Source organism: Dryobates pubescens, chromosome 12 (genome assembly GCF_014839835.1).
Source record: "Dryobates pubescens isolate bDryPub1 chromosome 12, bDryPub1.pri, whole genome shotgun sequence".
Classification (NCBI taxonomy): domain Eukaryota; kingdom Metazoa; phylum Chordata; class Aves; order Piciformes; family Picidae; genus Dryobates; species Dryobates pubescens.
The window spans coordinates 11,804,050-11,817,454 of NC_071623.1; the positions used below are offsets into that span (position 1 = coordinate 11,804,050).

General features: G+C 37.1%; 1 protein-coding gene across 1 annotated transcript in view; it reads right to left on the bottom strand.

Annotated features, from left to right (window-relative positions):
* The window catches only part of DMD (dystrophin), a 1,125,431-nt gene that overhangs the window by 801,010 nt on the left and 311,016 nt on the right, over positions 1 to 13,405 (bottom strand). Inside the window, exon 7 of the mRNA XM_054165818.1 lies at positions 12,418 to 12,536. Coding sequence (XP_054021793.1) covers positions 12,418 to 12,536 — 119 coding nt within the window. The remainder of the gene's footprint in view (positions 1 to 12,417; positions 12,537 to 13,405) is intronic.

The window sequence follows — 13,405 nt, forward strand, 5'->3', positions numbered from 1 at the left end:
ATATCTATTTTTATTTTTTTTTTTTTTTTGTTTTAGAGCTGGTTTTATGTGTCTGTCTAAAATACAATCTATAGACAAGGAAGTAAATAGTAAAGATGTGTGGATCACTGGAACATGTTACCCAGGGATGTAGCGAAGGCCATCCCTGGTGACATTCAGGGTCAGGTGTGACAGAACTCTGAGCAGCCTGATCTAGTCTAGATCTAGATGTCCTTGCTTATTGAAGCAAGGTTGGACTAGATGACCTTTAAAGGTCCCTTCTAACCCAGTGCATTCTATGATTCTATCTGATACTCACCCTTAAGCAAAGTAGTCTCTGTACATGCCCATGATCTGTTCCTAGTGCAAGGCTCAGCATACAGGCTAAATTGACCCAAATTCCTCACTAACCACCAGGTTTTAGGAGTGTTAAATCTTTCATTTATATTTTGTTATGTGGTTGAACTGCACTCTATTGCATCTGGATGGTTAGTGGGAATAGTGTGCCTCAAAGGGAGTCTAATTCATTATTCTATTTCAAACCGGAAGATTTTAATCATATCTGTCACCAGTTAACATTATTTTTTCCTAGCAAATAAACATCTTAATCATTATACCATTTGTGATCAAATTAAAATCCAGAAGTCTCAAGACACCTTTTTGAATTTTTCTTTTAAATGAGGTAATCTCTTTAGCAGCTTTTCAAATCAACATTAACAGACAGGCAGTTAGTGCTGTCTTTGCAGTGAAATATCCCAAGCTGTTTATGGGTTTTCTAAATAGAGGAAATTCCCTCAGTTGTCATAAAATTGAAGGATATGAAGGCCTCCAAATAGAGTTCTTTTATTAGTTTCAAGCAGAATTTCTCCTCTACATTTTTCTGGAGTGCATTTACCTCCAACAGTCATCTCTCATACTGTACAACTTCTTAGATGACTACTTTTATTGTCAGAGAGACCTGTTTTAATGATACATATATTTGTACATGCATTACAAAGTAGAGATTATAGAATATTATTGCAGGAACTAACAATCTAAGATCAAAGCAGAATATTTTTGTCTGGGCCTATTCTTACTTGGGAGAACTACTCCTTAGTTACAAAAAGGAGATTAAAATCTCTTCTACCAGATAGATCTCCTTGCTTCAAATGAAATCTAATTGAAATCTGATACAGACTTTTTGTTGACTGAGGTTTCACACTAAGTTATTATGTGCTAGAATATCCAAAGATATATGCATTGCTATTCACCATCAGAAATTGGTCAGGCTATAAATTGAGCTTTTACCTAAACAACCTCTCTTCCTTTGCAATTTTGAGACTAGTATATATTTATGTCATTCTCTATCTTGATGTATCAGACAACAGAATTCTGCTATAACTAATCTCTTCTCAGTTGTCTTCCATTAGTGATTATTTTGAGCAATCAAGAACTATGTGGATAATTCCAAAGGGATTCATTAAATTACAGAATTACAAAAAGCAGGCTATGAACAAACATTAATTATAGTTTAGAACATGGATTAGGGGCATAGAAAATCCCAGCAGAAGAAACAATATATAAGCAATTAAAACACATGACAATTTCAGGAGGGAAATAACACAAGATTGAATCTGGATGAATACATTAACATGTTTACAGAGATTATTTCCTTAGAAAAACAATGCTAAAATAAGGTAATGATCACAGGAAAATTGCACATAATATGCAACCCCCATCCCTGGAGATATTCAAGGTGAGGCTCAACAGGGCTCTGGGCAACCTGTCCTAGTTGAGGATGCCACTGCTTACTGCAGAGGGCCTTGGACTAGGAGACCTGTGGAGGTCCCTTCCAACCCAGACCATTCTGTGTTTCTGTGGCAAAGAAACCTTGGTGATTTTTTGTCAGAGTAGACTAATGATTACAATTTAACTGTTCTGAGGCACTGTGAATGCAAAATATTAATATAGCCATGGTTTAGTTGTTTAGGTGGGTTGGATTGGTTGAGGGGTTGGACATGACGATCTTGAAGGTCTCTTCCAACCTGTTTTTATTATTGTTATTGTTATTGTCCTGGTTTGAGGCCAGACAGATCCTCTGTTGCCCCAAGTGGGGCAAAAGAATGACACTCACAAATGGATTGGAAAATGATGGAAAGTTTAAATAAAAAAACAATTAATGTTTTACAGAAATCTACAAAGCATAGTGACAAAGAATCCCAAAGCACACGGAGTCCCTTACAGCACACATGAAGCACCCAACCTCCAGTAGAGAGGGATGTGGCCTACTTAAGCAGGACCAGAAGGCTCCCTTTAAAAGCAGCATTTAGAAGTCAAGAAAGGGAATATTTAGAATACTACTGGGTTTGATGTGCGTGTGCATGCTCAGGGGCACAATGTGAAACTTCCAAGTACTGGCTAACAAATTTTGTTTACCTGTGCTTTCCTACCACATGGCTCTTTGCAACAGTTCTCACTTTCCTTGCTTTCAACAGAAAAATGTTACTGGAAGTCCAAAAGATGGCATATGTGCACTTCATGACACATATGGTGAGGTCATAGATAAAACATTCTTACTGACAGAAGAAAACTCAAAGGAGAGCAACAGCAGGACACAGAGAAAAAAATCCCAAAACATTCTTAATGAGTCCTTGACCTACTTCAGCTGTGAAACTCTCTCAGCCAAGTACATTTCACAAAGTCAAGATTACTCAGTGGTGTATTGTCAGCACCAATGTGTTTTCCATTATTGTGTGATCTGGGCTTCATTAAAATGTGGAATTGCTATTACCAAGGGCAAGGCAACAGAGGTCTGTGGCCCTTCAGAATAGAGCTCCTTACACTGCCAAAGCAAATAGACACAGATGTGTATTCTTTTAGTCCTTATTCTTATTTTACACACAAGACATTTTGACTGCTGTACAAAAAAAAAAAACAAAAACAAAAAACAAACACCCAACCAACCAACCAAGAAATAACAGTGGACAGGCTGGGAAGTGTCCAGAGAAGGGCCAAAAAATGATCAGAGGACAGTCTGAAAGAACTGGATTTGTTCAGTCCAGAGAAGAGAATGTTTAGGGGAAACATTATCACCATGGATCAGTACATAAAGGGTGGCTACTAGTAGAATGAAGAATCCCTTTTTCCAAGGAGTACCACGGGATAGGTGATGAGGACAAGTCCCATTGGACTCCAGAATAAAATTCTTCCCCATGAGAACAGTTGGACATTGGAATCATCTCCCAGAGGAAGAGGTTGATTTCCCTATGTTAGGCATGTTTAAGACTCAGATGGGCCAGCTTATTTCAACTCCACTATCACCTAGCAAGGTTGGACCAGATGATCCGTGGGGTCCTTTTCAACCTGGAATTCTGTGATCCTGGGTTATAGCTCCACTACTTGATATTAGAAGTAAGGAATATTCATAAGGTTAAACAATCAGTGGTGCCACCTGCTACCATATACAATTTATTGCCAAGTAACATAGCAGAAAACCTCTGAATTCACTTTTTACTGCATTGGTCTTCTGTGTTGACTTACATATGGAAAGGCTTTTTCTCTTGCAGTGAAAGATAGTAGCCTTCATTATTGAAAGAAAATATGGCATATTTTGAACAATGTGGAATTGCTTATTTTTACATCTTCCCTACACTAATAGTACTGTGATGCTTATATTTATGTGTTCCAAAATGAGCAGGAGTGACTCTGAGTCAGATCTGTATTCTAAAAACTGAAGAAACCTGTACTGAGAAATATCACATAATCTTCTCCACAAGGAACAGAAAATTATTCAGGTTACATCAGTTTGAACAGTAATTAAAAAAGACTGTCTTAATTTCTAAGTATTTTTAGACCTTCCATATACTGATCCTTACCTCTGGACAGCTGCTGAACAACCTACAACAGGCAGGTGCTATGCAAAGTTACTACAGAGCTCTTTATAATTCAAGTTCAGTACTTCAAATGATATCACAATCTGCAAGCTCATTGTGATAGAAAATCTTGTAATCTTTTTCTGTATCATGTATGCCTTGCTTCCAGCTAAATACCAGTTATTTAAAGTTTCCAGTGAAGAGAGGAAGGGTCTTTTGCTGGGTTTTTTTTTCGGTCTTAAAGTCTCTTAATGCAGTACTCTTCAAGTCATTTATTCCCGTGAAACCCTGCAAATGCTACTGACTGTTGAGGAGTCTCTTGATAACCAAATTGCTCACAGGTCAATAAGATAGAAATAAATCTATTCATAAATATGGAAGAGAAAGTGGTTTTTGATGGAGGCTAGTGAATTCTCTACCTTTGCAAATTATTTCTATTTGCTTAAGACTGTGAAGAGGAAGGATGTCCTTTTGCCTTATTGGTTGGAAAATAAGAAACACAGTTTGATCTCGGGGGTATTTCTCAAGAGGAACTGTAAAGTGAAATATTACAACAGGAACATAGCTCAGAACCAGCAACCACTTTAAAAAAAACCCTATGTGTACTACAAACTCACTCAGATAAAAGGTTACCTATTGTACCACATAGTAAATACATTGGATACTTCTATTTTTTGAAGGTATTTCCATAGCCTTTGTCTTCCTGTGTTTCAGAGCTGTGCTGTGAACTGAAGACAAAGTACATGATATGGCATGATGACATATTTAGCACTTGGGGCTGCAATTTGTACTGACAAACAGTAAAGAAATAGAGAGTTGTGCTTTTACAGTTGTACTTTAATGCTGAAACAATGCTAATGCATGTCCCCCTCTGCTCTATGTAGCTCCAGTAGAAGGAATGCTTAAAGATAAGCAGAATTAATATGCCAGAACTGAGAAGATTAATTCAACATATTTTTCCTGTATTTTTTTTTTTAAAGGAGAACTTTAATACTCAAATAAAACATAAGAAAGAGGATATGTGACTAGGAGTTTTTAATGTCATTTAAGGCACTTTTTCATGTTTTGGACAGTACTCTTATGAGCTAAAAACTGCTCATTGACCAGCTAGATACAGGACATAAGTTTAGATGTCAGTGTCTGAACCAAAATCATTCATTAATGTTACATTCTGCAGAAATGCCATAAAAGCACAGCTGCAGAATACCCCATTGGAAACTCAGAAGCAGAGTAGAATTTTTGTTGTGCATTATCTAGCTCATATTTACAGGTTCAATTACTGACAGAATATTGCCTATTCAGACCAACAGATATACAAAGACAGTTCTCAAACAGAATCTTCTGTTGTCACTACAGATATGGCTAAAATAAGCAACATACCCAGCAATCTCGCATCTTGATAAATCATTCAATTGTCAATAGGACTAAAGACTCCTGCATATCTGCTTTTGTTTTCCTAAATAGCTTTGTATCAGACACCAGACAACATGATGGTTTCCCAACAAAAAAATATTCTGCTAGTACCAAACTTGAGCCTTCACTTTAAAAGACAGGTCCAGATCTAAACCTGTCCAAATATTGATGGGTGAAGTCCAGTAACAAAATCCTGTAACAATTAACTACTTTATTATTGTGATTCCTGTAGACTTTCCTCTTGTTTAACCAAAATTATTCCAGAATTTGAGACCCTTAAAAGAGCCTGAAGAAAACAATCTTTTTTTTCTTCTTAATTTTCTAACCATTACAAGGGTTTTGTGCAACTTCATACAGCATTCTCCTTGACTATCCTCTGTTGCACATATAATCAAGCATAGCTCTTGTGACTTGTCTTCACTGCCTTAAAAAGGAAAAACAAAAAACCAAAACACAAATGACCCCCCCCAAAAACCCCAAACCAACCAAAACACCAAATAAATACCAAAAACAGCAACAACAAAACCCACAAACCCAAAACTACAGAAAACCATCACAGAACTTCCCCCTCCATACCAAGACTGTGCAAGGCAAAACTTTTCTAACCCTTAGGGAATGATTTAAAACAAATATCTTCTCATACTCTCTTGACAGCAGCCTTATCAGCAAGGGCAATAAAATGAATGGAAAACCAGTAGCACCACTGTATACAGCCACTGGGTATAGAGGGTTAACAGCAAGGTTTGTTTGGGTGCTTTTTTTTTTTCACTCCTCTGTGCTACAGGTACAGTAGAACCCATTACTGTGGGGATACAAAGTCAAGATCAAACAAAAAAAGCTATTAAATGAAAGGCTATCTGAGTCTCATTATCACTTAATAATGGTGCCAAAAACTCATGTCATCTGTGCAAATTAAGGCAAAATATGGAGAATATGACTGAGATGGATTAAATGAGGACTTTTTTTATTTTTTTTTAATCAGGCTACAGAGCGAAGTATAAGAAACTGGATAATTACTTCACCTAAAAAGGACAGCAGAAATGCCATTAGATAACTTCACAGTCTATTTACTGTTGGGCTAGTACAAACAAGCACAAGACCCAGAAAAAAATGACAGCAGGGACAAGTTCATTAAACCAAGAATCAGATGTTTATTGCTAGAAGGGAGCACACAAACACTTCATCTCCTGCTGCTGTCTCTTCCACCACGTTCACACTCTCCTGTTTTAAGGGGAAAAGGACTCAACTCAAATATATTCCCAAACTCAGTTTCTGAGCAAGCATTCAGTACTGTTCCTTGAAAGATACTTATGCTCCTATATAGCATGTTTATTTTATTCCAAAGTAAAATTCAGTACACAGCCAATTACATGCAGCTACTACATGTTGCTGAGCATAATACAGCTGTTGCTGTTTGCTTATCCTATTCTTAGCTTGGTGAGATTTAAAAAGACGCTCAAAGAAGTAGACACAGAACAAGGAACATAGTAGCCTTCAGCATATTTTCTAGCGTTTGCATGTGAATGCTGGAATCATGTTCCTCCACAACTGCAGTATAGATAAAGTGATCACAAAGAATCAGTGAACTACTAAAAGATGTAACCACAGGTACTGGCTATTAGACATTATTAAAAGATCCAGGCTAATCTTTATAGCTTCATAGAATCATAGGATCATAGAATTGTTAGGGATGAAAGGGACCTCAAGGATCATCTAGTTCCAACCCCCCCTGCTGTGGGCAGTGACACCTCACACTAGATCAAGTTGCTCAGAGACACATCCAGCCTGGCCATAAAAACCTCCAGGGATGAGGCTTCCACCACCTCCCTGGGCAACCTGTTCCAGTGTCTCACCACCCTCATGGTGAAGAACAACTTCTTAACATCCAGTCTGAATCTACCCATTTCTAGTTTTTTATCACATGAGTTGTAATTACAAATGGCATCATCATGTTATTGATTTGCATAAGATATTTTAAGTGTTTTGCTGAAATTAGCTAAAATGAGCTCATAACAACCAAGACAGCACATCTCTCCATAGCTACTTATTCCTCACATATAACAATGCCTTAGAATAATGAGTGACAGAATTCAAGTTTATAAGCTTTAGAAGAAAAACTGTTAGAGGGTTATCAAAATGCTCAATAGTCAAGAGAACAATCAGAGATTAACAACCTGAGTGATTTACATTGCAAGTAATCAACAAAAGCATTTTCAAAAGTCAGTAACTCAAATTTACAGCCAGATACCACATCAGTTATCACAAAGGTGTGAAAAAAACAGCTATACATTTTTCTCACTTGTACCATGAGTAAACATCAAAGGAAAAAGGAAAGAAAATTACATTGAACCAAATATGTATTACCATAGTAGAAATTTTCCACATGCTGGCTTTGCTAATCATATCTGAATGAAAACCACTATTACAATTACCTGGGTTTGGTAATGTTCAATTGCAGGATATTTTGAGTTGAATGAGACATGACTGGACACTCCCAAACATTAACTTTGAACAACCAAAGAAATATAATGACTTTTTTTTTTATTTTTTGCTTTGAAAGTATCACAGAAAGCATTATCAATATTTAAAACAGCTGCAGAATCATAAATATATTGCAACAAAAGGCCACTGTGAGTTAGGTAGGCATACTTTGGCCTAAAAGCATCCAATTTGATGACAGATTTTTTTTCTTTTGAATTCTAGCCATTAATCTCCAGGTATTAAGTTTCTTCTAAATAACACAGCCTAATAGTCATCAATTCCTCCCACATAGTCTTTTTTTCCCCCACTTTTTACCTTTCACAGAGTAGTGAGCACCAGATAGACTTAGAACTCTTCTTATCTTTCACTCACAAGATACAATAAAAAAAGATCATGGAGTATCTTGAGCTGGAAGGGACACAGAAGGATCCTTGAGTCCAGCTCCCTGCTCCTCACAGGACTACCTAAATTTGAACCACACAACTAGATGAAAATTGAAGCCTGACAGGCTTTGTGCTGTCAGAAGCCTGTTCCGGTGACTGACTGGTGAAAAGCCTTTCCCTAAAGTCCAATCTGAAATTACCCTGACTCAGCTTCATTCAGTTTCCTCATTGCTAGTCAGCAGAGAAGAGATCAACACTGCCCTGCCCTCCTTGAGGAATTTGTAGACTGTGATGAGGTCACTCATTAGCCTTCCCTTCTCCAAGCTGAACAAACCTAGTCTGCTTGACTAGCTAGATGGGCTCTGCTTGGTGCATCCCAGGATACAGTCAGCTCTTTTGGCTGACACTGTTGGATCATATTCAACTTGCCATTAACCCCAAAACCCAGCTCTCTTTCCCTGTGGCTGTTATCCAGATTCATCCCCCAGTTTACGCATACGAGGATTACCCTGTCCCTGGTGTGGAATATGATAGTTCTTGTTACATTTAATATTTGGTGTTTGCCCAACTCTCTAGTCTATCCAGGTTGCTCTTGTAAGGTCTCTCTATCTTTGAGGAAGTCCATAGCTCCTCCTAGTTATAGTACCATCAGCAAATTTCTTTAATGGACATTCAAATTCTGCATCTAAAATGCAGCTGAGTTTTTCACTGTTTTTTTCATGACAGAGAGAGGAAGGAAACCTGTGTGTGTTTCTTAACAACCCTTTTCAACATCAGGGGAAAACAAACAAACAAACCAACCAACCAAAAAACCCCACCCCCCACACACCCCAACTAAACAAACCCCAAAACAACCAAACAACAAAACAAAGAACCAACAGCTATCACATATTTAAACTTTTTACTGCAGAATGGGGTCAGCTTTTTCACCTCTTCTGTAGGAACAGGAAAGGGAGAAGTCTGGAATAAAGCTTCTGCCACAGACCTTACTCTTGTAGACAAGGACTTTCTGATTGCAAAATGGCTCAGCAGAATTTATTTTATGCTGTGTAAGTTGCCTATGTTGAAAATTTATACCAAAACAGAGTATCTTCAGGTAACACTTGATTAATCACAATCTTTTCTTTGCAAAATTTATTTAGAGAAAAGCTATAAGCACAAAGACACACAGTTTGCTATTTTTAGGAGGGGGTTAGTGAGCTTATATGCTCTGAGAAGTCATCACCAAGCTTCCCAGACAAGACAAAGTCAATGTATCAAAAGAATAACAAGACAATTTTATCAAACTACTTGAGGGCTTGAGTATAAAATCAGATTTTTTTTTTTAATGATGAAAGGACACAAGAAGCCATTTACAGGAGATGTCTGGTGGGTTTCACTGTCTTTTAAGAAGCATGCATCACCAGTACAAATACAACTGTCTGTAGTAGTTTTGGTAAGTTCACTTGCTTAAAAACTGAGTAAAATGCCTGCTTTAAGGTACAATGCTGATGTAAAAACATTGCTGGCAGTCAATAAAAGTGGAGGAAAAGGGAAAGAGCCATTATCAATCAACGTACAAAAGCTTTAACTTTCACAGCATGGCTTTCACCAAAAATACTTAAACACAGCCCATGTCTTAAGCGCTTTGGTGATTGAATTAGAGATGAAATTCTGAAACAATATTTTAAAAGCTGCTTACAGGATAGACTTAAAATATCAACAGCCTCAGAAACAGCCTGACTACCCACAGGATAGACTCGAAACATCAGCAACCTCAGAAACAAATGAACTTCATATATGACCTAGAAAAAGCACAATGTCTGGCTGAATAAAAATATTTACTTTTACAGATGCAATTGATAAGATGGACTACCTAGTCATCTAATTCAATCACTAACTTCAAAACACAAAGGAAGAACAACCAGCTCCTTTCTTTTTTGATTACCGTATATAGTTGCAAAAGAACATACTGAATAATGGCTTCCTTTCTACCTAACATTTTCAAAATACAGCAGCAAATGTTTGGTTAACAAGAAAAAAAAATAAAGTTTTCACAAAATACAGGTGTGCTGCATTGCCAAGTATTACTAAATATTAAATTAATCTTATTATTTTAATAGCGATAAGGTTGGAAAATACCTTTAATACCACTGAGTCCAACTGTAACCCAACTACCATGACCATATTGTGAAGTGCCACATCTACAAGCTTCTTGAATACCTCCAGGGTGACCCCATCACCTCTCTGAACAGGGTGTTCAAATGTCCAATATAAACTTCCCCTGGCACAACTTAAACCCAGTTCCTCTCATCCTATTACTTTACTTGGGAGAAAAGACCAGCATCAGCTTCACTATAACCTTCTTTCAAGTACTTGTAGAGTGCAACAAGATCTTCCCTTAACCTTTGCTTCTCCAGACTAGGGAACCCCAGTCTCCTCAGCTGCTCCTCATATGAAGTGCTGGATACCAGTGAATGCATATTCTCTTTTTGTTCTGATAGAGTAGCACTTCACACCTTTTTTCTCCAGGTTATCAGCCAGATAACAGTGCTGCTACATTTTTAAGAGATATTTGAGTATCCAGTTAGGATGGGTGATAAATCTACAATGAAATATTACAGTAGTGTGCTGGACTCACAAATTCATCGGTTTTCAAATAAGTACAGAATTTTCTTTTCTTTTGGAAAAGTTTGCAAGATTATATCCATAGGGGGAAAAAAAAAAGTGGCAAGCATCATGATTTATAACACTGAATAGCAAATAATTACAGCAGACATTTGGAAAACCACTAATGCTTAAGAACTTTTCAGTTGTTGGCTAAACAACTACAAGTATCTTTGCCAAAGCCAGAATAAAAAGCTTAATCAAAAGTGACTTTTGCATACAGAAAATAACTTATTCACTAATCTATTTTAAGAAGAAAGTTCAGCCAATTATAACAAAGTCTGAGACTGCAACTACTCAGTTCTGCAACCCAGACTTCAATTGCAAGCTCATTCAAATTTTACAAGCTGAATCTCATGATCTAACACACAAAAAGTCTGTTCCTCCTCCAGCAGTTAACATGAATTTATTTCTAGAGATGAAAGGTAGTGTCCTAGCAAACAACGTTCTTCTGGGTTTACTGGGTATTTCTTCAATGAATTCCACTACAGACACGCCACACATTGCTCCTGCAAGAACTATTTGTCTGTACACAAGGCACTCAGAAGGCACTCACGACTTCACACTGTCATCTTTCAGTCAAAGCTTATTTGCTGCTCCAATTGTGAACACCACTCAAGATGCTCCTCTTCTAATTCTTCACAGACCATGTCACTGTTTTGACTGAAATCATCTCTTCTAATAGTTTCTCACTCTATATAGCAGTAAGGTTACAGAGCAGGGAGCTTTGTACTGTGCAAGTACAGCATAAACAGACCTTTTTTTTCCCCCCCCCCCCATATATTTTTCCTAGAGAAATATGCAGGATACAAGGTTATTAGTTTAACTATGAGATATGCCCTATTATGTTTAGGCACTAAGCCACCTAATGTTATGTTTTAGACTCATTTTAACATTCTGCTAAATTCTGGTCCTTCCAATCAGAAACTCACCACCAGGTGAGCCACTGAGTATAGCATAAGCATATAGGAAACTGTGTTTGTTAGGGACTTACAAGCAAATTGCATGAAAATATAGCACATGGATGGTGGTGTGGAAAAAGCAGCATGTCTGTAAGTATACACAAAGGCATAAATGTAAAGGAAATGCAACAGTTGTTCAACATTGCCTTATAGTAAAGAAAGTTCTAGAAATGCTCTCTGAGCCAAAATTACTTAGGCTGTCAGCAATGCAAGAAAGAGAATATGCAGAAACGGACAACATTGTAAAAGATCCTGTGAAAAACAAAGAACCTGTCAAACACAACTGCATAACGAAGTATAAAAGGTAAAATTGCAATAATCAGATATGTAAGTCAGAAATTTAAAGGCATGAGTATCTAGAGTTTGAATACACACTTAGAATACAAATTAAAAGGTTATTGCAAATCATGATCATTCCAGCAGGTATGAAAGTTGCACATGCTCTAAATCTTTGAAACATAAATCAACTGCTTATTGAGGTACCTTTAATTCAGTGCATATACGTTAAAACTCTGCCCCCAAAGGTGAAAAAAAAATTGCTTTAAGTACATACAGGCAGGTTTTATGCTATTTCAAGAGAGCACAAAGTTAATGCTAAAACACACACAAATGATTTTGCTTCAGTTTGGTTTATCTTGCAAAATATGCAAAAGAATCAGATTAATTTTCCACTTGGAGAAAAGAACATTTATTTCTACTAACCTTCAGGATCAAGGAGTTTCTCTATGCCCAGGTGTTGCTTGGCTATGTTGAATGCATGGTCTAACCGTTGTACAGGTGAGTGTTGAGAAACAACAGCATTCCAATCAAAAAGGTCTGGTCTAAACCAAACAGAAAATAAGAGTAAATATTAAATATGTTTTCTTTTAATTAGCATTAGATTTAATTACATTTTCTATGGCTATCCATCAACATCAGCTATTAATTTTTGTTTTCTTAATGAAAGAACTTGTTCAATTAGTGCTTGGTTTGGTTTCTAATGGGTTTCCATCTTATAGTCATGTATGTCCATCACCATCACATTAACCATTTTTTATTGTCCTCTAAGTCCCAAAAGCCCTTTAACAACATTTCTCCAAGCTGCCTGTTTTCACCCATAGCATTCTGTTCCTGTCACTGCCCAAAATGCTCACAGCAGGCTTGTTCTCCTCTCACAGTCACAAAGAATTCTTTGGTGAGAAGGGTCATGTCCTGTAGTTGTGCACACTGGGACTGGCTTGTGGCAGGACAGATAACTATTAAGGTCATTTTGCTGCCTTCTCTCTTCAACCACAAGTACTTCACTTCCTATTTTAAAGAAGGTAATTGCTTCTGCGTAGAGTTAGATAATGGATGAACTCAACAATCTTAGAGGTCTTTTCAGACAGAACGATTCTATGATTCTATTACCAGCTTGTTGCTATATCTCATTGAAACTGGTCAAGAGGTTCAAAAATTCATGACCCAGGAATGTACACAACATAGATGCACATACCAGTTTTCTTACCAAAACTTTTAGGAAAAAAAAATAATTTTCAGACTATAAAATGAATATAAAACTGTAGTCAAATCAGAGGTTTTAGATGGTAGCAGCAAAAGCACTAGAACACAACCTTAATGCTCTTGCAGAAAAAGACAGAATGACCAAAACTGAATTATAGCTCAGATACACAATCTGAGCACTTGCACCAGTTGCACTGTTTGCAAAACA